General features: G+C 41.4%; 1 protein-coding gene and 1 long non-coding RNA gene across 2 annotated transcripts in view; both read right to left on the reverse strand.

The window, feature by feature from the left end:
- Window positions 1-1,789, reverse strand: part of LOC109297733 — a 14,047-nt gene extending 12,258 nt beyond the window's left edge. The window contains exon 1 of the long non-coding RNA XR_002097400.1: window positions 1,776-1,789. This is a non-coding gene — a long non-coding RNA (uncharacterized LOC109297733). The remainder of the gene's footprint in view (window positions 1-1,775) is intronic.
- The window catches only part of AP3B1 (adaptor related protein complex 3 beta 1 subunit), a 344,453-nt gene that overhangs the window by 74,179 nt on the left and 244,045 nt on the right, over window positions 1-26,229 (reverse strand). The window contains exons 20-21 of the mRNA XM_019518249.1: window positions 24,551-24,623; window positions 22,447-22,553 (exon numbers count right to left, since the gene is read on the reverse strand). Of these exons, the coding sequence (XP_019373794.1) occupies window positions 22,447-22,553; window positions 24,551-24,623 (180 nt within the window). The remainder of the gene's footprint in view (window positions 1-22,446; window positions 22,554-24,550; window positions 24,624-26,229) is intronic.

Here is a 26,229-nt window from a genome sequence, read left to right on the forward strand (position 1 = left end):
AGCACAGTAAAGTTTTACAATAGCTTCACCCTTACTCTTAGCAGGGTGAAGCTAATAGGGCACGATATCTTGATGTAATTTTTAAGTCATTAGGATGAAAACACACACACACACACACACACACACACACACACACACACACACACACACAAGGTTGAGACACTGCCACTGAAAAGAAGTCTGCTTTTTAAAACCCATCTCAATGCTGCTATATGACAACATCATTCAGGAGCCATTTAAAAAGTACTCTCTATCCAATATTCTCTGGTTTCTATGGGGTAAGAAGACCATATAAAAATGTCTCTAAATGACGCTGATGTTAAAAAATAAAGGCACATTACTTCCCAACCCTTTAAAGAGCAGACCCTAGAACAGCTTGGGGAGGGAAAGCGAGTCCCATCCTCCCACAGTTGTTAACAAAGGCTTCTAGAGGATGTTAAATATATAGTGACATCATTTAAAAGCTTCTCTATAACAGTCACCATTCCTTAGCGACAGTAATGTCCTTGGCTTTTATTTATTTTGTGCTGCCAGACTAAAACTGACATGGCAATATGCTATTGGCCACTGACAGACATCTGTTGTATGGGAAATGACTAAGTCAGTATCCTGAAGCAATCTAAATCCCCAATGGCAATAATACTTATGCACAGAAAGAAGTCATATGCAGCTGAATTAGCTAAACCTCTTCTCTTCTAGTGTCCAAGTCTTCTCAACTCCCAAACAGTTGTTTTCCTTACTTCTTGCATTTTTTTAGACTAACTTAACTTTAGAGTTGTAACTTCTTTGGTATTTCACTGTATATACTTTTTGCCCTCTTGCTTAGAGGTATCTGCTTAAGAACAAGAAACAGTACGTATACAAATATACAACATATATATTCTGTACATCAGAAGTTCATGGTTATTCACTGGTTAGTGTCCCATTTATATCTGAGTTCTCCACCTTAAAACTAACATCATTGGCTACGTATCAAAAGTCTGCATACTAATTTGTTAAAATAATCAGATAATGTCTCATAATATTTTCCTCATTTTTATTTGAAAAGTTATTTTAAGCCTGGTGCTTATAGAAACAATGAACAGACAAATATTTTTGGAGCCAGATACAGCATGGGAAAGTTAAATGCCAACATAGCCCAACAGGTACATCTCTATTTTATACCAGTTCTGTCAGTGCCATTTTTGGTCTTAGCCTGTTTTTCTTTAAGCTCTGTTTGCTATATGACCCACACATGCACAAGAACAAACACAGAACCCAAGAAATATTGTATTATACTTATAAATTTAACTCTTACACCTTAAAGAATTTCAGTAAAGGTTAGTTCTTATTCACATGAGTAATTTATATAATTAGGAGATCTTTAAGGGCACAAATCCACAAGAATGAAAGCCATCTGACTGTCCTCCCTCATGGAGGAGGCCTTCTATACACTTTCAGCAGTTTCTCTCACTTTTGAACAAAACAAAAAAAAGTAGGTACCTCATGTTGTGAGCTTCTCAAGCAGAATATGCCGAAATATTAAATGACTAAGATAGGGGCCAATAATCGAATTCACAATTTCTTTCTGTCTAGTATTTGATATAGGTGTTAACTGATAAAAATGAAAAGCCACTGTGTACATAGCAGGCAGATGCACAAAAATCATATAGAGAAAAGATGTATGCAGGCTATAAGAAACAGCTGAAAGAGCCTTTGTTACAGATTAAAATGTGCTTAAATACCATGAATTGCATTTAGTGACCAGCTCTGTATGATAAAATGTTAACAAAGACCCTCTTATCTCTACAGCCCAATACATAGCATACCAAAATTGTGTGATGGTCAATACTGTGCCATGGATCACAGCATAGTAACAATTCTAGTTTAACATAAAGAACACTAAATTCCAGATACTGATTGTATAGGTAGTACTGAATCACACACACCTATGAAATACTATACTTTTGTTAAACAGCCAACACTTTGGTAAGTTACACCAAAAAATATTTTCCTATTGGTCTAATGGAATTAAATAAAAATGAGTTAGATAGGATTGTATTTTAACAAGGTTAAACTGACTGTTTTGGATAGTTAACACACAATGCAAATAAAATTATCCTCCCAGATGCTATAAAAATTCACATTCTATTTCTACTACAACTCTGCCCTTATGGTTAAACAAATATTGTCACAGGAACATCATTTGTTGTGACCCTTTGAAAATAAAGTGAACACTTTATTAGCACGTTTTCTGGCATACGTTGCATCTCTGTCACTATGCAATGTCTTAATTTCAAATTCTTGTTTGGAATCACTGCTTTGACAAGCACTATCACTGCTCAAGGTTTGTATGAAGCTTCAAACTGCATATTATCACCCATTGACAAACTCGACATTTTATGAAGAGCCCCTTCTCACCCGACTCATCCTCCCTACCCTGTGTAAATAAGTAACAATTCATTTTATAACCTTGACTTTAAAGTCCAGCCTTTCTACCTTCTTTTTTCTTCTTCCTAAACAAGTGACAAAGAACAAGGAAGCTGATTGAAGGGGTCCATTATGTATCAACTTAAAGAAAGGCAAAGTGATTGATGAAACTAGCAGTCACCTTCACTGCTAGCTACTGCACCTGTATCCTTTTTGTCAAATGACCTGAAAATCCTGCTGACAGTTTAACATTCACCACAAGGATACACTGTACAGTACCGTAGTTTAATATTGTTTTATTTGCTGTGGAAATATCCAGAATAATCCAGAATTAGACTTTTATAATTGCTAGAGATTTTTATTTTCCTCCCATATACTCTATGCTTACTGACAGCTCACTTGGCAAAAGTATCCAGAGTATCAGGTAAGCTATAACTCTACTGTAAGGTGTTCATATGGTTAAATACTGCAAAATCCAATCATTACCTCAGTAGGACTTACTAACAGTGATCCACAAACCACAAATAATTTTCATTGGTAACTGATGGCTGCTTAAAGGAGACATCTCACTTTTCACGCTTTCCTTATAATATAAGAGGGCCGAAGTTTCAAAGCTAGTTTAACATTGTCACCGCTAATTTTAAAGTATACAATTTAAATATGATTTTAAGTTCTTAAGTAATCAATACTCAGCTGCTTAAAACAGGCCCCTTGGACTAGCAAAATAAACTTTCCTGGTTGGAACAGAAGTTTCTTTCTTTTTTTCTTTTCTTTTTTTTGGTGGGGGGGCTTGCATCTTTTTCACAGTACTAAAGCTGGTGACAAGCTTACTATGTTCTTTCTGAAAGAAAAATTTCACTAGGCAATGGTGACACACTTGAAAGGCAGAAAAATCTCAAAAGAAGCTGATGTATTCTGTGTGGGACACAGCACCATTTCCTCTGGGCATTTATTACCTGTTAAAAACCAATCTTTTGGTGAGTGGCAGTTCAGGGTTTTTGAGAGCAAGCTGCAATATTTCTTCGGGTCTGCAGAGTCATAATTAAAGCTGAACTGAGTGGAATTGGAGAGGGAAGGTCAGCGAGGTGCCGTATGAGAGATGAGGCTGGGCTGATGGGCACCAAATGAACAAATTATGATGGGCCCCACTCAATGTGATGAGGTCAAATGCTTGTTTCTACCCACTGACAGTTCAATTTCCCTGAAATGTCTCTCGGTTCTCTATGAGCTAATTATGAATGAAAAGTTATCAACTGCCCACACCAAAAGGAGCTTAAATACTATTTCTTGGAGCTCTTAATGTCAAAATATTGTTAGAAACACCATATTGTCTCAGCTTTTAGTCAAACAATACTTGGGTTAATTTAAATATCAGTAGTAAAATACATACTTGTTACCTACAATGTAGACATAAAGCAAATTCTCCAATGGTTATCTGCTTAGCAAAATAAATGAAATATTTTTTATCAAGCAAACTTATATTAATGTTACGACTCATTTTCACAGAAACAGTACAACGGCTTATGGCTTTGCATATCACAGTCTTCAAATGGCACTATATATTTTTCCCTGGAATGACATTACTGGATTATTAGCTTTTAAGCATGAACCCTCAAATTTGCCCCAGAATATAAATTTATCACCCTATGAGAGCTATTGACAAAAAAGCACACTCTTTTTATGGAAGCTCAGTTTTCAGAAAGTAATTTCTCACAGTCTGCATTTATCAGTAGTTATTTTCTTTGCATGTAGAAGTACAGATGCCTGCAACTTCTTTCCAAATACACTGATATTTGATAAATATTGGATAGGATGCAATAGAAATAAGCTCCTTTTTTGAAAAATAAAATCATTTGTCACTGGTTTCTTTAAACCAGCAGTTATGAAAAAGAAATTTCATGGCATTTTTCATCATTTAATGGTTTTGAGCTGCACTTAAAGGTTAATATTTCAGTTGATCTCAAAATTAGGACATTTTCAGCAGAATATAATTTCCAACTAGAAGGTTATCTACTTTCTTTCTAGAGATGTTCCTTTCAAACTTTGTGACCTTTGACCCAGAGCATCAACAAACAGAAACTACTGACTCTTAAAAACAGTTTTATGAAAAGGAGACACTACTTTACTTACCAATTTATTGAAATTATAATCTAAGCACTAATTGTGTCTGAAGCAATCCAGACACTGAAGATACTGCCTCAGGAAGCTAACAAAACTACGTTGATCTTTTATTTTGGTTTCACATTCCATTAAATCTCAAAGTACAGCTGCATTATAGTTAATTACACATTAAGACTCAAACGCAACTGAAACAACCACAATTAAACTCAGAAACCATCCATTTCCAGCCCTCATTTATATTGTTCTTAATATTTACTTACCTGGAGATTATTTTGATGCTGTTTCAAAGAGAAAACACCTCATCGTTCATCAAGGAGAGTGACTAAATAAGTAATAGCATAAGTAAAAAGCATTTTAAGATAAGGAGTCTTAATATAACAGTGCATGGGAAAAAGCTATATGGATATTCCTTTTTGTGTGCATTATGATAATTTGTGGTCTGCAAGTGGAACATAGTATTAAATATATCAAAATATCAATTGCGGTAACTGTTTGGCATACCACATTATTAGACACATTGTTGATCAAGTGTTATTCCAATAAAAAAAATAGTGCTGCACAGAGTTCTCCTGTTTAAGTACCACAATTAAGAGCAGAAAAATGCAGTTCGTTCATTACAGAACCTTTTTCGGAAGTTGATTTTTTCTAATTCTTATTGTAATTGCATTGTTCTAATCCAGTATTATAAAGGCAGCTGCTTGCCTATCATTTGTACTTTCCTCGTTAATCCTGACTCAGTGAATTAACCTTTAATTACAGCCGTTAAAATTGAAATGAGCCTCTTGTCTGGCTGGGGCTGCCCCCTTTCAGTGCATGATTCTGATGAAAATTTTTAGGGTCAATGAATATGTCCCATGTCATGTCTGATAGCTGCTAAAGCTGTGAGGAGGTAAATGTTACCTTAGAAAGATGTGATTTGAAATTTTTAAGAGCTGGGTTTTATTGACAAAATAAAACAAAAATAGAGTGGGAAGTTTCTTAGTTGTGTGAGTTATGTTGCAAACCTTAAACAGAAACAGTGGTTCCATTATTTGGGGTATCACTAGTATTATACGTCTAAGCATATTCTACATCAGTTGCTTTGCATTGTAACTGCATTTGACTTTTAGAGTGGATCTTATTTTTAGGAATACATAATGGTCAAAAAATATATAGGTAGATTGTGTTTGCTGGAAAAAAGAAAGGACAGTATTGCTTTATACTTTATGGGCTTATGTAAAAAATCCTAAATTGATTTAATTATTTTTTGGGGAAGGGGGCTGTTCTTTATCTTTAGTGGTAAACAGAGAAAGAAGAAAGGCTTACCCCAATAACAATACCTCTAAAATAATGTATCAAGGCTTCAAAAAACAGATAGATTTGGGGTACACCATACTTTTAAAATAATATTATTTTTTCTGTACGTTAACCATTCAAAATAGTTCACTTCTCAAAGATAAAATATTCCAGTTATGGTTAAGTTTTAAGTTGTCAAGACAAAATATGAAGGAGGCACCAACCAGCTGCATTATAGCTAATCATGTTTTTTTCCAGAATGCCGGGTTTCTCAGGCACATAAAAATGGAAATCAAACTGAGCACACAGACTGACAGCTAGATACCCCACTAATAAATATCTATCTATTGTCAATACTCAAGCACACATCCACTACCAAAAGACAATGCTCACTACCATAGATAGCCCAAGTAAATAAGTGATACAACCCAGAGTTGTAAATACGCTGCCTGGAAGGTCTAGTATGAGGGGAAGATTTAAACAGGGAATTTATTTTTGATTTAGAAATTAAAATAATGCTCACAGCTTTAAGCAACTTTAAGCCAATCTCCAAACATGTCACTTCATTTGGAAAATTAGAAGTTGTGAGCAGTTTAAAGTACTTAGAATTGAATTTACTTTAGAATAATACATTTCAAAGACAAAGAGGACACATCCCCACTTGCAGGCGTGTGTGCTTGCAGCAGCAGAAAAAGTAGTGGCACATTGGTGCACATGGGCTTTGTTGCAGGACAAAATGTCCTGTTTTGGGGAAACTGATATTTCCCTGCTCTTCCTGGCGTTCTGGAGGAGTTAGGGTAGAACTAGAGGAAGAGAAACAGTCTGGCCAGACAGAGTGATTCCTGAGAGATTTCACCTGGGAGGACTAAGCCTCCATTTCTGTATCATGTGAAACACTTTTTTCCCCCCATGGCATTTTTTTTTTGCTACCAGGATTCCCTGATAGTAAATTTTGCCCCAACACTGCAAATCTGCAGTGCGGGACATGTTTTTACATACCAGGCTTGTGGTTTGCGGAACCACAAACTAGAGGTGCACCGATACATCAGTCCGATATCGGCTTGGCACTGATATAAAGAAAATTGGCTATATCCGAAATTGGCCCAATGCAGCCAATAAATGCCTGTGCATGCGCACAGCCACAGTGCAGCATGCAGACAGTGAGGAGCACAGCCCAGCAGCATGGAGAGCTGCATGCGGCTGGTAAGTCTGGTGTGCTGGAAGGGGAGGGGGGAAGGGTGGTCATAGGGTGGCAGATCAAAGCCCCCTGCGGTGAGGGAGGGAGTGGGGCAGGGGCTGGGGCAGGCGCTGCCCAGCTGGGGTGTGGGATGAAGCCGTGGCTCATCCAGGGGGTAAGGCAGGGGGCATATGTCCCCCAGATCGGCACAGGACGGGGCAGGCAGGCTGCAGCTGCAGGCTGGAGCTTCTTGGCAGGGGCTGGCCTTGGGGAGGGCAGTGGCGGCACTGGGAGGGGCCTATGGGGGGCTGCAGAGACCCCAAATTTTGCCATAGCCCCCCCAACTCTCACTCCTAGCACCACTACTGCCTGCTCAGTGTAGCTCTGGCTCAACCCCCACCTCCACCCACATGCTGGGAAGAGCTGGAGCTGTGCCAGGTGGGCGGTGGCAGCACTGGGAGGGAGGCTTGGGGTGGGGAGGGGGCTACAGAGAAATTTGGCATGGCTGCAGCCCCCCTGTAGCTCCCTCAGAGCAGAACAGCCAATTAGGCAGGGGATCAGACTGGCACTTGGGAGGGTTTGGGACTAATCTGTGGCATGCCTGCTAGAAAGGCTGGCCCCTGCTAATTTAGACTCAAGTATTATATTAAAGTAATTATTTCTGCTTTTCCATTCTATTTATAAATGGAACCTCGCAGTTAGGGAGAAAAGCTGAAACTTTTATAATAGGCCTGTTCAAATTATCTTTGTGAAAAATAAATATAGACCTTATTTCAAAAAATCATTTAAAATCTTTCAAACAAACTAGATACACTATGTTTCTATTTAAGAAGAACCTTGATAATTTACCTTTCATAGCTGCTTTAGATGGGTACAAAAATGGATGTTGTATTGTAAGAGACCACTGATTTATCTTTTCTACTATCCGGCTTATGACAATGGCTAATACCTGCTGATGAGCGATTATATACATCCATAGATCACAAAGTACTTTACCAAGGTGAGCAAGCATCATAATTCTCATTTTACAGGTGAAAAAACTAGGAGATCAAGTTACTTTCTCTGGAACATACAAGTAGCGAGCCAAAACAGAATATTTTCCATATCCAACCTATGATCCACCAGTTCTATATCTGGTGGACCATGCTATCTTTGCATGCATCAGTAGCGTCTACTCAAATATGCAGATGTATATTTTTTGTACCACCCACAAAAAACATCTGTTGTCATGTTGAAACGATTACTCTTTTTACTTGCTTAGTAGCTGGAAATCTTTCCAGATATCTTTCTGATATTAGCAGAATTTTTGTAAAATTAATTTCAATTAAGACCTGTACTAATTATAAGACAACTGGTGGTGCAATAAGTAAATGATTATGGAAAACTAGACTATTCATATATCTTATATGGTTCCATGTCAACTGCACCACCTCAAAAACGAAAGCTCTATGTAACTGTAGACAGCTCAATAGAAGACTCTGGCTCAATATACAGCTGTAGTCAGAAAAGGCAAACAAAATGCTAATGCATAAATAGCAGGATGGAGAAGAAAAACATTTATAATATCCTTATATAAATCAATGCTACTCCATCATCTGGAAGGCAACATGCAGCACTGGTTACCCTGTCTCAAAAAAAGGACACTACAAGTCAGGTTCAAGAAAAGGTAAAAAAATTATTAAAGGCATACTAAGACAGAGACTGAAAGGATTGAGACTGTTTACTGTAGGACGATGATTAAAAAGAGGCATAATTAAAATATATATATGTAAAATAATTAATGGTATCAAGAAGACAGGCCATGAGCGTCTGTCAACAAATCCTATAATACAAGATTAAGGAAACAGTCAGTAAAAATGAAAGGTGACAAATCCAAGACTAATTTAAAAGGAAACACCTTTTAATGAATAATTAATCAGATTGTGGAAATCATTGCCACAGGATGTCTTTGAGGCCAAACAATTTGTCAGGATTCAAAGAGAGACTGGACATTTATATATGATCATAGGCCCCAAATCAATGGAGTAAGCATTTAATAGGGTCATCATATTTCCAGTTCCAAAGAAGAGGACACCTGTCAGAGGGACAACTCACTTCCAACTCACATTCACCCTGGCCCTGCTGGTGCTCCTCACTCCCAACCTGCAACCCCTGACCCTCCAGGTTCTCCTCACTCCCAATCCGCAGTTCCCTGCCCCCCAGTGCCCCTAACTCCCAAGCCACAGCCCCCCTCCCCACCCCAACGGGCTGCTGGTGCCTCTCACTTCCATCCTGCAGTCCCCTGCTCTCCCCAGCCCTGCTAGAGGGGTCCCTCAACTGCCCCTTTTCCGACCATGCCAGAGTGCAGTGGCTGCTACTCCTACAAGTAGCGGTGGAGTGAATCTGGCCCCAGCACAGGCTGCAGAGAGGAGGAGGGGAGGCCTATAGTTTCCCCACCCTGGGCTGGGGCTGCTGCACCACACCAAGTGACCTGGCCATGCCCTCCCAAGCAGTGTCTCCTAGTCACCCCACCCCTGCAACCAAGGGCACTGGCCCTAGTGCCGCTGGCCCAGCCACAGAGCTCCCTGCTGCCCTCTAAGTGGCCCTCTGCCCCCTTCCACCCGCAGGAGGAGCAGGCACCTGCCTTGCCACAGCCCTGGCTCCCAGACAGTTTCCTCCGGCACCGGCAGGCACCCACCCCTCCCACACACACACACACACACACACACACACACAATCCCCAAGCCCTGGCTCTCCAACCCCTGTCCCCATAGACTAACCTGCATCCAGCTGTCAGGGTTGCTCCCACCACCCTGCCTGACTGCATGCTGACCACATGTGTGTGCATGCGCACATGCACATGGTATCCTCTGCCTCCAACCCCCTTCTTCCCACTACCAGCAGCAAAGCAGAGCAAAATCCTGGACATTTGTTTAGATTTCAAAAAAAGCCCCCCAGACAGATATTGGAGGACCCAAAAGAGGTCTTCTCTAGGACAACCCGGATGTATGGTAACCCTACATTTAATCATCTTTGAGAACGTGTGCCGTAAGAGTAGATGAGACAAAAGAATAAATGGTTATAACAGTATCTAGAACAGGGGTGTCCAACCTTTTCGAATGTGGGGCCGGATCATGAACTTTTTATCACCCAGTGGGCCGGCGAGCCATATTCAAAGACCTTACAGGAAGTGGGCTCACATCAGGAAGTGATGTCACGTGACCTTTGACACCAGTGAAGTTGCAGGAAGTGACAACGATATCACTGGTTTTAGCTCGAGGCTTGCTCTGAGTGGGGCAGGGCCCTGCAGTTCCCACTACCCCAGCTGCAGGTGTCCATGCTGAGCAGCGCTGTAGCTGCAGGGACCCTGAAGCTCTGCAGACTGGACAGGGGGGACCCCAGAGGAGCCCTGGTTCATCAGTGATTCACCCAAGGGCAGAGAGAGGCCCTTGCCTCATGTCTTCATTCCTGCAACCTGTAATATCAGTCCAGCACGTTCAGTATATCTCCCAATTAAAAAAGATGACGGCTCCAAATTTGAACCAACTGCTTGTCTCCTCCTCTGCCTCCTCCTCAACAAGGACACTTCCCTCTTCCCTTTCACAGCCCCCTTTTAAGTACCCGGTTCCCAAGGGCCAAGAGAGGAGCAGGGAGGGAGCAGAGCAAGCAGGTGGGGGGGTGTCCTAGGTGAGGGGGGCAGGGGTTGTCCGTTTAGTTACTACCTCCTCCACCTCTTCCATTCCCCATGGGCCGTGGGTCCTCTCCTGCTGTTCCCACCTTCCCCTTTCCAACAGGCAGGGAGAGGATCTCTACTTTCATTTAATCCTAGCCCTTTCTCTGCCTGTTCCTGGCCCTGGCCTGGTGTTCTTTCCCCAACACTTCTGCCTCCTTCCCTCTGATTCGGGGCATCTCCCCAACAGCCCCCTGACCCTTGATGCTGCCTTGTTTCCAGTCCCACTCCTGCTTGCCCCTCTGCCCCATCTCTGCTGTTGAGAGTGGGGCAGTACCAACAGGGGGGAAATGCAGAAGGGGAGGGAGGTATGGGAGGAGGGGGCTGAAGTGATATTCGTAAGTTCCCACATGGAGCTGGGGGCACCTGGGGGCTGGGCCGGGGCTGTGGGGCGTGTGGTTGCCGGAGCTGGGCTGGTCAGGAGGCAGGAGGAGCCCGGCCCAGAGGGGACAAATGCAGCCTCTGGGCCGGGCTCCTCCTGCTTCCTGCCCAGCCTGGCTCCAGCAACCATGCACCCCACAGCCCTGGCCTGGCCCCGAGGCGCCCCCAGCTCCGCACAGGAACTTACCCCGTGCCTCCATCCACCCCGGCCTGGCCCGGCCCTGAGGCGCCCCCAGCTCCGCACAGGAACTTACCCCATGCCTCCGCCACAGCCCAGCCTGACACCGAGGCGCCCCCAGCTCCGTGCAGGAACTTACCTCGTGCCTCTGTCCACCACGCATGCGGGCAGGGCACGGACCATGCCGCAACTCCCTCAGCCATGCGCTGGGGCAAGGGGTGGAGCCAGAGAACAAGCTGCACGCACTGTCCCCAGCTTGTCTAATCAGGCACGGCTGAGGCAGCCCTGCACCACGCAGCCCTCAGGGCAGCAGTGGCAGGACCCGGCTCACTGATGAGCCCGGGCCTGTGGGGGTAAGCAGCTCCCCTCCCCTCGTTGCTGGCTGGGGCCCGTGGGCCGGCCCTGCCCGCCTCGCCTCACCGCTGCCCCACTGCTGCGGCCCTGTGCTCTGCAGTGGTGGCGCCTCGGGCCAGATAAAATGGCTTGGTGGGCCACATGGCGGCCTGCGGGCCATATGATGGACAAGCCTGATCTGGAATTTGATAATGGTTGATACTGATAAAACCTGGAATGGATAAACTTTATGATTCAGAGTTCAGGACAATTTCTATTATGAGGCATGTTATCCCATGTTTTTCTACTCTGGGATTTTTCATAACTTCTAATGCAGCATGAGCTGACAACTGTTGAAGATAAGATACTGGACTAGATGGATCACTATTTTAATCTGCTGTTACTATCAATAAGAGAACTCTCTCAATTTAGCAAGAGATGCTTTATATAGATATAAATATTTATATATAGATATAAATATATATATAGATCTATCTATCTATCTAGAGAGAACAGAACCACTGTGACAAATGATATTCTTACAAAATCAGGTTTTACCAATTGTGTCTTTGATGTACAAATATCTAACATGGTATAAACGGCCTACCCAAAAAGAGTAAACTGAACAATTCTGAGTTACACAATTATCACCCACAACACATATTGCTTAAAATGTAGCAATTAAGATACCTTTTTGACTGTGTTTCTACTCTAAAAAAACTAATTAAGTATTTGGAGGCCCTAGCAGACATTAAAATAATGATACAATTGGTATCTGAGGATTTTTATGCCCCCATGCAAAAAAGTTACATGTCCTGTGATAACATACTTCTGGGATGCGGCATACAATTCCTCAGATCTCAACTGTGTAACTGTTGGAACTGAATAGGAGAGGATGCTCTGGGGCAGATGCTAATTGTCAGCATCAGGCCTGGAATAACCCATGGCCCATTTTAAAACCTGGGGCTATCAAAGGCCCAGTGCCAAAAATCAGCTGATTGTCAGCATCAGTTGGGGACAGCCACCTGGACCTGGGATGGATGCCAAATGTTCAATTTAAGATGCCATACAAACCAGCCACAAAGATGGTCCACATTATATGAAGAACATATTTGTGGCTGGTTTGTCATTTTATCGTGTCATAAACTGGCTGTATGTGTGGCAAGTTAATAATGCATAAACTGCAGCATGTTAATCGCAGCATAAATGTGACATATGGCAGGGTCCAGTGATTTACTAGTATTGAATTTTTTTAAGCAAAGTATGCTAAATTTACAAATAAAAGCTTTTTTCCCCTACTGGACAACTCTGCATACCAGCCTTAGATTTCAGTCAGAATCTTTTATCATCGCCATTAGTAAAGCTTTGAAACTGGAACAACATGTCTAGAGGCTATTTAGTAGAATAGACTCTAACCTACTCCTCCATGCATATATTGGCTCTGTAGTGCTAGCAACAGTAAAGTCAGAAATACGCATATATTCTGAACAGTAACTACTATTAAAGCAAAAAATTATGCATATACTCAGGGAAAAACATGGTAAGTGAAGTGCCATCCCTTTTCTGATCATAGACATATTGTAATATGTACAATATTCAACTTCAGGGAATGTAATTGTTGTATTAAATATATTTTTCTATAAGCAGTCTGATACAAACAACTTTAAAATGCCAAATGGAAATAAAAGTCTAAGCAAGCACTAGAGATTAAGTGCAAGCATAACAGGCACTGAAAATGTCTGTCGGTGGTTTAAAACAGGTGCTCAACCCCAGGCTATGAGCCAGATCCAGCCCCCTGATACTATGTCATCTGGCCCATAGGATTCCCAACGAAGAGTGCAAGGCTATGTCCACCAGGACACTAGATCAGGCAAGCAGGGTGGCATAGAACTGGACAGAGGCAGTGTGGGGCCCCAATCCTGGCACACAGGGCCAGATGGAGGCAGTGCAAGGCCCTGAAGTCCCAATCCTGGCATGCTGGGTCAGAGGCAATGCAAAGCTCCAGAGCCCTGATCTCAACATGTGGGAGAAGAGGGGGGCAGTACTTGCAGGGCTTGATTCCAGTGTGCGGGGACCAGTCAAAGCCACAGGGATCCAGGTGTGTGGGCTTAATTCTGGCACTCGGGGTCCGATCCAGTACCAATCATCTGGCTCCCACAGCCAAAAGACTGAGCATCACTGATCTAAATTTTTTCCTAGAATAAATTAAAATGTTTAGTTCCTGGAATCAACAGTCCTGGCCTGTTGAGGCCAATGTGAGCAAAGAATTCCTGTGGCTGGAGTGCTACGAAGGCCCCCTGCTTTGTAGTCCAGATCCAGTGGCTCCGCAGACCACATGTTGCCAAACCTGGTGTATATCTGAACACCACACAAGCTGAGAAAGCAAAAGGAGAGTTATTTCTCCTGGTCTCCTTTCTGGTGTACAGACAACATGATCGCTCCCTTCCCTGATCTTTGCTGGACACTGATTCTCTCAAGTGGACTTCAAAACTCCCATAGCACACTGCTTCTCTCAGTAATTTCCAAGTTTGATTTTTCAGTTCCCTCCACTTTTCTCATTATACCCACCTGTTAAGTGATCATGTTTATTCCTATTTTATTCAGTTATTTTCTTTCCTTTATACTGAAAGCATTTAAACTGTTCTTGATCAATTTCTACAGTCTGACATCTTTGCCGCATTACCATCAGTCTCTCCAAAACAATATTTTTCTTTTAGTTCTCTCTGTGATGCCTACTTATTTCTTAGTACTAACAACTTCACTATCTTGCCCAATTTCCAAGCTTACAAACTGAGCTTACACAAATTTCAGGGTCACAGTTACCTTCTTTCTTTCACATAGGAGCTCTGCCAACATGATCTTCCTCTACTGAAAGCATAAAATGTCACTCTTTCCTTACTTTTCCTACAGCTAACACATTTGCCTGTGGTTTGTTTTAAACTTTGAGGCTATAAACAGACCTCTTATTTCAGGCTATCATTACTGATCCAAGCCAAAGCCTGGTATAAAAGAGGAGCGGCTTAGCCCTTTACACATGTAGCCCTTCTAAGCTGAACTGCTGTGCCTCTGACAGGAATGACTGTCAATTAACTTGAATGGGCTGCAATTAAGTTACCAGATGTACATAGCATTATATGGGGGAGGGGAAAAGAGAGGGAAAATGGGAGGGAAGTGTTAATACAGTTTATCCTTGAATCTCAAAAGTGGGCAATGGGCTTGTACCTCTGTAAAACTGACTTACTGTAGCTTTCAGCTTTTCTGCCTCCTCACAGCACATTTTTGCCCATCTTGCTCCTACCTGTTCACATTTTCTCCTAATCCTTTACAAGACTCCATCATCTTTCCTTTATGTTGCTTTTGTTTCCATTTCTTCTGTGCTAATTCTCTATAGCACAGTGTAACTAAGCAGTTGTCTTGTGTGTCCATATTAAATTGTAAACTTACAAAAGAATGACTGGACTTTTCTCTGTTGAATAAAGAACTTGCAGTGCTACATAAATGATTAATAATATAAACTAACACTCTATCAGATAAAGGCACATTCCTGTTTTAGGTTAAATGAATGCACAAAGCAGTCAAGTAAGAGAGTCAGGCAGCCAATGGAAGTGAGAGCTACAGTTTCCTGGGGTTTCTAATCCCACCAAAGAGATAATAGGATCTATACTAAGGTTTTTCAATTTTCCTGTAGCAAACCAGAAAGGGTTTGAAGTATATATATTTAACTAATACATGTATGTTCAAACAAATGAGTTTCAAAACAGACAAAGCAGAGTGTTAAGCAGTTTCTATTCAGATCTACTTTGTTTTTGCAGGTTTAAACAGACCCTTAGCATTACTGTAATACAGTTTTTTGTATTTATACTTTCAATGATGTTCAGCAGCCATGAATTTAGAGAAATGGGCTTTATTGATAGGCTTTATAAAAGCTGTATCCAATTACAGTGCTGAATGATTTGAATAATAGACTGTCTGACATATTCTAAGATAAGTGGCTGCTACATTTCTTTGATATTAGGGTCATATACTGTACTTATCTATTTTTACTCCATGCTCTCCATTGCCTGGTAATAAATTAATTTCTTAGTGTTAGTTCGGCATGTGCCCTACAGTTAAATTCATTTTCTCTCCCACTGAAGGAAAAAAGTTTTCTGAAGTATTACAATTACCCTTCTTATTTTAGAACTAATTCTCAGACATTACATTTGAAACACTATTTTTAAAAGGGACACCTCAACATAGGGCCAGGAAAGTGTTTTTTATTTATTTATTTTTAGGAAAACTGGCTGATAATTTTAGATTATACAGGACTAGACTTAATCAACTGTACTGAATCTGAATGTAGGATATAAAAATACAACAAAAATTAACAAAAGTTGAATACATAGTTCAAACAACAGAACCAAGTCCTACATCTGTACTATCTACGTAGATCAACATTCACAGTTTGTTTTTCAACAGCTGTGGTAAATATAGCAGTATAGAAAAAAATAAAAATGAAGGTTTGTTTGAAATTCATGTTTTTATTTGATGCATTTTTCATGTCATGAAAAACTGGTCACAAGCAGACTCAACACCTGCTTGCATAAGATAAAAATGCCTGAATTTCAAAGATCTGGAACAAGGCACAGGAGCTTCAAGAAACACCCTGTTATCGCCAAAGCTGCAGCACATCCAGAAGAGTTAGAGATAGTGTGTTTTTGGAACACAGGAATTATTTTAGAGTCTAGAGAAAAGTTGGATTACATAGAACTAGAGTTCAGTTTGAATTGGCCCCTTCAACTTAGCTATTCTGTTTCCCTTCCCTTACCCAAAAACCAGCCTGATGACAGGGTTGGCAAAAGGTGCAGGTGTCTCCACAGGGAAGAGTAAGCCATAGACTGTGATTTCACTCATTTTACTTCTTCTGCTTCAAGGGCAAGACACTTGACTTTGAACTGGGCTGCCACTTAGTTGAGAGGTTGCAGCACCATTGGAGCTGGTTTGCAGCTAGCTCCTCCCAGCTCTTGATACTGGCATCTGCTTTCTTGAGGTATGCCTTCAATTTGTCCTTGTAGCATTTCCTCTGGCCTCTGTGAGATCTCAGGCTACAACTAAGCTGGGAACTGAGAGTCAGGCATCCACACACAATGTCCAGTCCAGAAAAGTTGGTGTTTGAGGATCACAGACTCAATGCTGGTAACATTAGCTTCAGCAAAGATGCTGGCTTTTGTGCGGTAATCTTCCCATTTGATGCAGAAGATTTTCCAGAGGCATCATTGGTGATACCTCTCCAGGATCTTGAGATGCCAGTGGTAGGTCACCCAAGTTTCAGAGAAGAGTGGGATTGAGGACTGCATTGTAGATCTGGATCTTGGTGTCCCTCTAGAAATTGTGATGAATAAAAATATGCTGAAGCAATTTCCAGAGGGAAGCAAAGGGGATGTGCTTCCTCATAAATGTTGGTTCTCTGAAAGAGGTGACTATTGAGGTAAGGGAAGTGCTTGACTACTTTTAGAGTCTTTCCCTTGATGGCAATTTGGGGGGGGGGGGCTTGGAGCAGGCTGACAGAGCACTTCAGTTTCTCAATGTTGAGAGGGAGAGGCCCAAAGTTTGGTAGGCTTCTGAGAAGAAGTCCAGCACTGTCTGGAGGTTTTTTTCAGCATATACAAGGATGGTCGGGCTGAAGGTAAAGAATGGTTATTTTAAATATTTGGTCTTCAATGTCAATTTTGAAAGGAAGTGGCCCTTAACAAGAACCAGGGTGATGGTCAAAAAATGGAGAAGACAACTGAGGCAATGATACATTCTTACTTGACTCCAGTTTGGATGACAAATGGATCTGTCTCTGATTTGCTACAAAGAATGGTCGCAGTCATCTGGTCATGGAGAAGCCTCAGGACCTTGATGCATTTTTCAGGACATCCAGATCTGGCCAGTACTTTCCACAAAACTTCATGATTAATGAAGTCAAAGGCCTTAGTAAATGTCAATGTTAACTCCAGGAGAAGTTTCAAGCAACGAAGATTGTGTCAATTACCCTGTGGGATGCTCTGAAGCAACACCCAGATTCCAGCAGAACTTCCTCAGCAAGATGTACGTGATGGTTCAGGAGGATTTTCTCCTTCTATGGAAAGGATGGCAATACCTCAATAATTCGCCCAGAGACTTATTTCCTTTCTTGAAAACAGTCACAATGTTAGCATTCCTTAGATCCCCAGAGATCTCCTCATTTTTCCAATTTCAAAGAATATATTTGATTACAAAGTAATCAAAGTACCAGTTTCTTGCCACCAGCCTTAAAGATTTCAGCAGATACAGCATCTGATCCAATAGCCTTGTTCTTGGTAACTTTGCTGGTATGCCAGACTTCTTTTAGGAGGGATGGTGAGGGATCCTCTTTCAGGATATTGGGAGATGGACTTGGTGGTGGCATTGGTCACAATTGACTCATGGTTCAGGAGCTCCTTGAAGTGCTCTTTTCTTCTAGCTTGGATAGATTCTTTGTCTCTTGAGGAGTGTCAAACCATTCTGCAATTGCAGGAAAGTAGGACTGTTGGAGGTTGGACCATAGATGACTTTCATTGCCTGGAGGAAACTATACATGTCTCGTTTGTCAGCATACAGCTGAATCTTCTTGTTTTGTTCTTGCCATCACTGGTTTTTGATTTCCTGGATTCTCCTTTGAACTTTGGCTTTGAGGAGCTATGTCTCCTTCTTCTGCTGAGATGAAGTGTAATCTTGCCAAGTAGAATGAGTCGTTTTCTTCCACTTGAGGAGGGCTTAGATCAGTGGATTCAGCATAGGCCATAGACAGTGGTTTTAAACCCCTTCCAAAGTTCCTCAGTGTTGCTGCCTTCAGCTGTAGGCAAGACAGAGAGCTTTATGTGAAGATGTGTTGGATCCTTAAAGACCTTTGCGTCTTGATGAGATTTGATGCTGAAAAACCTTCACATTCCTTTTGGCTGTTTTTGGTGTTTAAAAGCAAGCCAGATGTTCATAATGGATCTTACAAAACAATTAACCATCCAGCAGTCATCTGTTTCTCACATGGCTCATTTGGTATGGACATCTAGGATCACAGGCTCTAACAATAACATAGTTGAGGAGGTACTAGAGCTTAGAGTAGGGGTCAGCAACCCCCGGCATCCATGCCAAGCATGGCACACAAGGCCATTTTGCCCGGCACATCACTGCCAGCCTGGACTCTAAGCAGCTGCTGCCAGCCACAGAGCCCAGGATGCTCCTAGTAGGCAGCTGGGAGGCTACAAGCCCTGCTGCAAGCCCTACTGCGGGCTCCATGGGCCGGCTGCAGCTGGGAGGCTGCAAACAGCTGCTCTGGCCTCTGGCATGTCGGCACTCCAGCACCTTCCAAGGTAGACACTGTGGTTTTTTTGGCACTCCAGCCAAAAAATGTTACCTATCCCTAGCTTAGAGTGAGGGTGTCTCCAGGTAGTCTTGTATTTGTTACACCATCTGAAGATGGCATTTGGTGTTTGTAATGACAAGACTGCATTCCATGAATTTGCTCAGGAGACAGATGCTGTTACAATTGACTTTCCCTGCTCCTTCCTTCCCAATGGTGCCACTCCAGAGTTACAAGTCATACCCAACTCCAGCACTGAAGTTACCAAGAAGTATGAACTTGTCCTTCTTGGGAGTATTAGTTGGAAAATGGTCAAGGTTGGAGTAGAATTCTTCTTTGACTTCAACAGCATTGAGTGTTGGGGCATCGGCACTGTGGCTGAGCTTAAGGAGGGTCATAAGACATTCACTGATGCCCATGAGGAGCTCTGTAAATTGACTCACCATGAAGAACCAGCTGGTTAAACTGATGCCATGAATGCACCTGTCCTGGGCTGATTTCTCCTTTCGGAAGAAGGTGCAGCCTCCACCCTCTTGCCTCAGCTGATCCTCATCTGGCCATCTTGTCTCACAACAGCAGTATCACAGCTCTGAGAATCTCACTAGTTCCCTAGAGGCAATGGCAGCTTGTTGTTTGCAGTCGTACACTGTCTTGGTTGTCCATCATGGTGTAAATGTTCCATGTTGCAAAAAAATCATTATTGTGTTATGATGTTCAAGATCACAGAGAGAGCAATCCTGGTGGATGTGGTTATCAAGCTGGGAGTAGATAAGACAACCTAGGTTTATGGCACCTTTTTTAGCCCCCTCCCTGTGTAGGGTGAGCAGAGAGGAACCTGAATAGCACTCCTCAGTCATGGTGGCAGCTGCTGAATTGCATCGCTGTCTCAACCCAGATGCAAAAGGACCATCAAGCTACTGCCAACTGCATGCAGATTTGTGACTGGAAACTGCTGGATTCACTGGTCCTGTCTTCATCACCAGTGGTCCATCACCTCAGGGCTTTTGAAGGTTGGTATAGGAGAGCATTGTCTCCTGTGGTAGAAACCCGAGTGTGACTTTGTTTAATGTGAGGAAGCTGATACACTCGTGTTTCCAGCTTGATGCAGGAGATCTGATTACCATTAGCACTCTTCTCCTGAAATCCCCTCTCAATTTGTATAGTTCAAGTACAGTTAATCAGAATCAAAAAGAGACGCAGAACAAAACTGTGTAGTACCTCATCTTTTGCTTATTTTAAAATGATAAAGTATTTAAAAATATTTTAAGCCTGTGTAAACAGTGCGAGTCCTGGTTTAGTCATAATAGTGATTATGCATGCGTAGGATGAATAGAGGTTAGAAGTCTCTGGAACATCTAAACTTCTGACCTTGATGGCGCTATGACCTACTTAGGAAACTGAGGCATGCGCAGTTGAAACCTTGTTATATAACCAAACAGTGGGAACTTTATGTTAATAAGTTATGAAGTGATAATGAATATGAGTGGTCCAAGAAAATGATACTGTTGAATGACACTGATTGATTGAGACGTGCAAACAGTGATTGGACCATGGTATGATTGGCAGGTGGCGTGAAGCAACCACTACATAAGCCAACGTGAGGCACAATCTCCGTGTGTGTGTGTGTGTGTGTGCGCGCGCATGAATGTGCAGGAGAACACTTGCGTGTCTGCGTATATGGTGAAGAGTGCGTGCGCCAAGATGCTGTGTGAGCTGAGTCTGAGAGCCTGAGTTTTGAGTGGTGCTGAATTTGTTGGAGAGGCTGGGAAGGTTGGAGTGCGGGTGCTGAGTGGAGTGAGTGCAGGGACACTGGAATTGTCACCTGAGATACTCACCTTCATTTCCCATAGGACGGGTAAAGCATCACCCTTCCCTTTAGAGGTCTCCAAGTACTCCACTTGTGGAGGGAAGGGTAGAAATCCTCTGCCTGATAGGGATCTGACAGTAGGGCCCTACAGCCTGGGTGTCAGTGTTCTTGGCTGCCACCGCTGGTGACAGGCTGGTATGGCTCTCTGTACATATTTGTATATAGCATTCTGTTAAGTGGTTGTTAGCTAGTTCATGTTGCTATGATTATTGTTATTTTTGGCTTGTAATACAGATTGGTTATTAACCCTTACTTTGGTGTTTGTATTCATTAATAGTAGTGGCCCTCAGGGTGGGGCTGGGCTGCAGGCCAATACTCTGAGAGATTAACCCTTTTGGGTGCCAATGAATCACAGACCCCTGGCACAGTAGAGGCCTAACAAACCTCTGCCCCTGTAATTACCATAGCCCTTATGCCAGGCCAGTCTTCACCTTGTTTACATGGAGGAAAAGGACCAATATAACTATACCCCTCCCTGCATGTGCTCTGGAATAGCTATTTTGAATACATTCATTTTATACTAAAATAATTACTCAGCTGTCAGGAACTATTCTGGAAAAATAACTTTTTTGTAATACTTTTATCTTATAACAATGTTCTTGGGATCGGCAAGCCTGGAACAGTGATAGGAGAACAGTTATTCCAAAATAGTCAATTTCCCCACAGACAGGTGCCAAGTGAGAACAATGGGACAAAACCTAAGGTCATGTGTGTAAAATTCCTATTGAACTCTAGTGCCCTTTTTAAGATTTCATAAAAAACTGAAAAGAATTGGTCAAAACATTTTCTTAATGACAGCAAATAAACAAGACTCCATGGATTTTTACATGGCTGTAGAGCCCCAATGCAACACTTAACCAAAAGGAAACCGTTACTTACACTGGAACAGTACTGTATGCTAGTGGTTTCAGCTGTATCAATGGCTGAAAAACACAAGTGAAGACAACCCTCAAAGTGAGGGTGATGGCAAAGTAACATGTACCTTGATAAGAGCAATGTATTTCTGCCAACCTTTGTTATATCTGAGCAAGAAAACACTGGCTTATCAACTCTAGGTATGGTATCCAAGGTAATTATATAAGTTTTTGGATAAAGGATATTACATCAATTATGGTAAATTATACACTTCCTAAGACTACGAGCAAATAATGTTTTTTTCCTCTTCCTTCCTTTCAAAAGTGTATAGTGGGTAGAGCAGCAGGCTGAGGACTATTTTATTCAGTGTTATTTGTGTAAAAATGCTGATATTTGTAGAATTAATATTCGCTCTCTGTTTGGACAGAGCACAAAGTGAGCATGTTTATTTCCAGCTTCTATTTTTAAAAATTTTCACTGTTTTCGTGTTCTCTTGGTTCTTATTGTGAGTAAAACTTTCCCTGGGGCCAGAAAGGAGGGAGCAAATGGGCATGCTAAAGACAGCTATATTAAGTATTTGTTATTCATATTTTCTTCTCCCCACCTTTCAGATTTCCATGACTCAGATTAGGAAATGTTGCCAGATCTGCCTACAAAATAGTAACATTAGAAACTAGCATCCCTTACAAAGGACTTAATTCACTTTCATCAGTAACTGCCTCAAAAATGTGAAAAAATCACAATATAGTGGTAGATGTAGAAAGAGCGGGACAGGGAGAGGGAGAAGGAGAAAACTTACATCAATGACAGATGAACTTGTCAGCTTTAAGCCCTCTAGGTCAGCAACTAAACTTGGCGGCAAAATAGCTGGTCTAGGAACTACCACAGGAGTCGAAACAAAACTAACTGCAGAGGGAAAAAAGTAGCAGTTAAATCCATTTTTAAATCAACTTCTTAAAAGTAAAAGCATTGTTCCTAAAAGGAAATGATATTATTTTGATTAAGCATATAAAAACTTAGCATCTTGATTTAGCTGGGTTATGCTCAAACACATTTTGAACTCTCAGATATTAATCTTTAACATCTCAGAAAACAATGACGAATTGCTTGTTATCTACCATGCTTATCTATTAAAAACAATAACCTGAAGTGCTTTGAAGAATGGCTGATGGAGTGCCAACAGAAACTAATATAAGAAAATTAGTAAGTTTGATTTAAAATATTTTATGGTTCAATAATATTAAGCTTTCATAGACTGGTAACACAGTTCTTCATTCTTTGTTTCTGTAATCCTTGCCTGGTCTATTTCTATATTATTCATATAATGCCATATACTTCGATTTTACTTACCAAATTAAACCTTTTACGAACTCTATATGCAAAACTCTCATTCACTTGCATGCGATTCCAATATATACTGCACTTAAAGGGAGCAGTCTTGAAATTAGAACATTTACAATCCCAGAGAATATATACTGCAAGATTTAGTCTAGAAAACTGTTACATTTCTTCTCCCCTGACGTCCAGTACTATGTTTGACTATTCAAATTTTTATTCATGTCTCCTTTACAGTAATGGAATTAGCTCACAGATTAACTGTATCACTTCAACTCTAATCAGCATCCACAATAGGCCTAAAGCAATAATTCCATTTAAAGGGCATAAGATCATTGGATCACAGGAAAGTAGAATTGAAAGAAATTTCATGAGGTCATCTAGTCCAGCTCCCTGCTCAAGGCAGGATCATTCTTGACTTAAACCGTCTCAGCCATGTGTCTAACCTGCTCTTTAAAATTTCCAAGAATGGAGATTCCACAATTTTTCTAGGTAGCCTGTTACAATGCATGACTAACCTCACAGTCAGGAAGTTCCTCCTAATCTCCAACCTAAATTTACCCTGCTAGAGCTTACGGCCACAGCTCCTACTCTTGTCCCCTACATTCACAGAGAAAAGCCCATTCCTTCCTCTCTGTAAACTGCCCTTCAGGTATTTGAAAACTGTTATAAAATCCCTGTTCTTCTCTCCTCTAGCTTAAATAACCTTAATTTTTCAGACTTTCCTCATACAAAGTCCAGATCACAAAACTTCAAAACAAATGCAGGTTTAAAATACCAGCACATTAAAATATTTAAGACCTTTTCTGATACAGTCTTAAACTTGACAAGAGAGTAATTTTCTTAATTGCATTTGATAAAGAACAAATATGTGATCTGACTGACAACAATTTGTTTCTGTGAACTGATATGCTAAATGAACAGGATGATTGCCTGAGGCACTGAAGACTTAATTGTACTGATCAGCAGGGATCTGGGTTTTCCATTTTGTGTGGAAAAATGCAGAAAAACACAAATTTCCCTTTTAAAATTGAAATTACGGATTTTCCCCTTTGAAACAGGAAGCCACTGGCAGCGAGGAAGCCGTGAGCAGGGGGACAGTGGGCAGGCATGGCCAAGACAGTAGCAGGTGCTGCCCCTCGCCCCCACCGACAGGGGCTGGAGCTGCAGACAGAACCGGGGCCACAGACCCCCTGTGCAAGGGACAGCCGCAGCTGGACTCACATCCTGGTGAGTGAAGGGGGCAGAGGGTGTCCTGATATTCCATGATAAAAAAACCCAAAAATCAAATGCCACAATATGCAGGTATTTAATATTTATTATAACAACTGAGGCACTGGTAGGCTGCCAAACTGCTTTCAAATTGTAAATATATCAATAAAACATTGTGTTCAACTAATACCTATATATACAGTAGCGTTTCATTTTAAATCAGAGAAAAACACGGGTGTTGGGGTTTTTAATCAGAGAATTTTGGAATTTTTATGGAGAAAACCATGATCCCGACTGATCAGGTAGTCTTTGACTACATTCTTAAAGAGATATAATAGCTTAAACAGAATACTTACAATCATCCAGATCTAGTAAGGACACCTCTTGTTTACTGGAAGTTTTTTTCTTTTGCTGTGGTTTTTCTTCACTCTGTCAAAACACATGAATATTTCATCTATTGCTATCCAAGTAAAAAGAATACTCTCCTATATTTTTATAACAGCAAAGCATATTTTCTCCACTGTAAAAGAAAAATATGTACCCATTTCGCTCATGTCAGCATTCTGCAAATTCTCATGGTAAGAATTCTTAGTATGCATAAACTGAATTATATTCCACAACTTCATAATGAACTTTGCAGTTGAAATAAACTTTTTAACTACCTCCTGCTTTATTACTCCCCCCTATACCTTTCTGGTGTAGTAACCCTAGAGCATTTTTTTAATGATATAAACATAAATAAAACTTCTAGAAAAAGATCAAACAGTTAAAATTTTTCTGCAGAGGGAAAAAAAAATGGAAAACCTGATAACAGTACCCTTTTGGAAGAAAGCAAGCTGAATTTAAGCAACAGCATTTCTCCTTCCATATGAACCAAAAATAAATACCTCCATATGAATAAAACAATATTATTTGGAATGCAACAGAATTTTGGAGCCCAAGTCACAGACCATATCCCCCATACACAACGTAGTGCTCTGAGCATTCCTTCGGTTTGGGGTAAGCTCCTGCACTTTCTTCAGCCTTCTGGTTGCACACAGGCTCTGCCTGTTAACACCACTGGAGAAGTGGGATCATACAATCCAGCTGCCCTACATCTACCAGACTATTACTGACACCCAGAAGTTTAGAACCCACCCTTTCCTAAACTGCAAATCTTGAGTATTCTGGTTTACCTCTTCAGGGAACTGCAACAGCTAAGTACATAACACCATATACATGGAAAAACAAAGAAAATAATCTTATAGATTTACAGTTGTTAAGGGCCAGAAGGGACCTTTCAGATTATCTGGTCCAGCCCCCCTGCGTGCGGGCTGGAAAGACTGTTGGGATCAGATGACACCAGCAAGATGGGCACCAAGACACTTGACACATCGCCAAGGTGGGTGCCACCACTGTGGGGAGCCTGTTCCAAACCCTGAGCACTCAACTTGTAAAGAAGTTTTTCCTTATGCATAGCCTGAAGTGATCTTGACAAACAAAATTACTTTTTCTCTAAATAGCTTAAGAGTTTCTGGAAGATACACTTCAGTTATAGAAATTAATTGGTTTAATATAGAAATAACTGTGTGAGATTATTGCCTGTGTTATACAGAAGGTCAAATTAAATGGTCCACTCAGGCCTTAGAAATCTATTAACCTTTTTGGCATCAGCAGGGATAGAGGGGAACTGAAACCAGGAAAATACTGTTCTCTAAAACACTGTTTCTTTCCAAATTCTTCCTGATTCTGTAAGAACAAGTAAATTAATAAACTTTCTACTATTGAGTCTCTCTCCTATTTATTTGCTATCAGAGAGAATGAATTGGTAGCATAGCTCCCAAGGGAAACCAATTAAAAAAGACATGGGAAAGCCATTTAGAAAAATAAAGTTAAGACCTGCTGAGCAGATTGACAAGGTCCACACTTCATGAGAAAGAAAGTGGCAATGAAATCTGACTCAAAGCTGATCAGATCCCTTCTCAAATTGCCACCAAGGGAAAGACCCTGGAGATAGTTGAGTACTTCCCTTACCTCAGTAGCCACCTCTCTTAAA

The sequence above is a fragment of the Gavialis gangeticus genome, unplaced genomic scaffold (assembly GCF_001723915.1).
Source record: "Gavialis gangeticus isolate Ggan-Ray unplaced genomic scaffold, GavGan_comp1, whole genome shotgun sequence".
NCBI lineage: Eukaryota > Metazoa > Chordata > Crocodylia > Gavialidae > Gavialis > Gavialis gangeticus.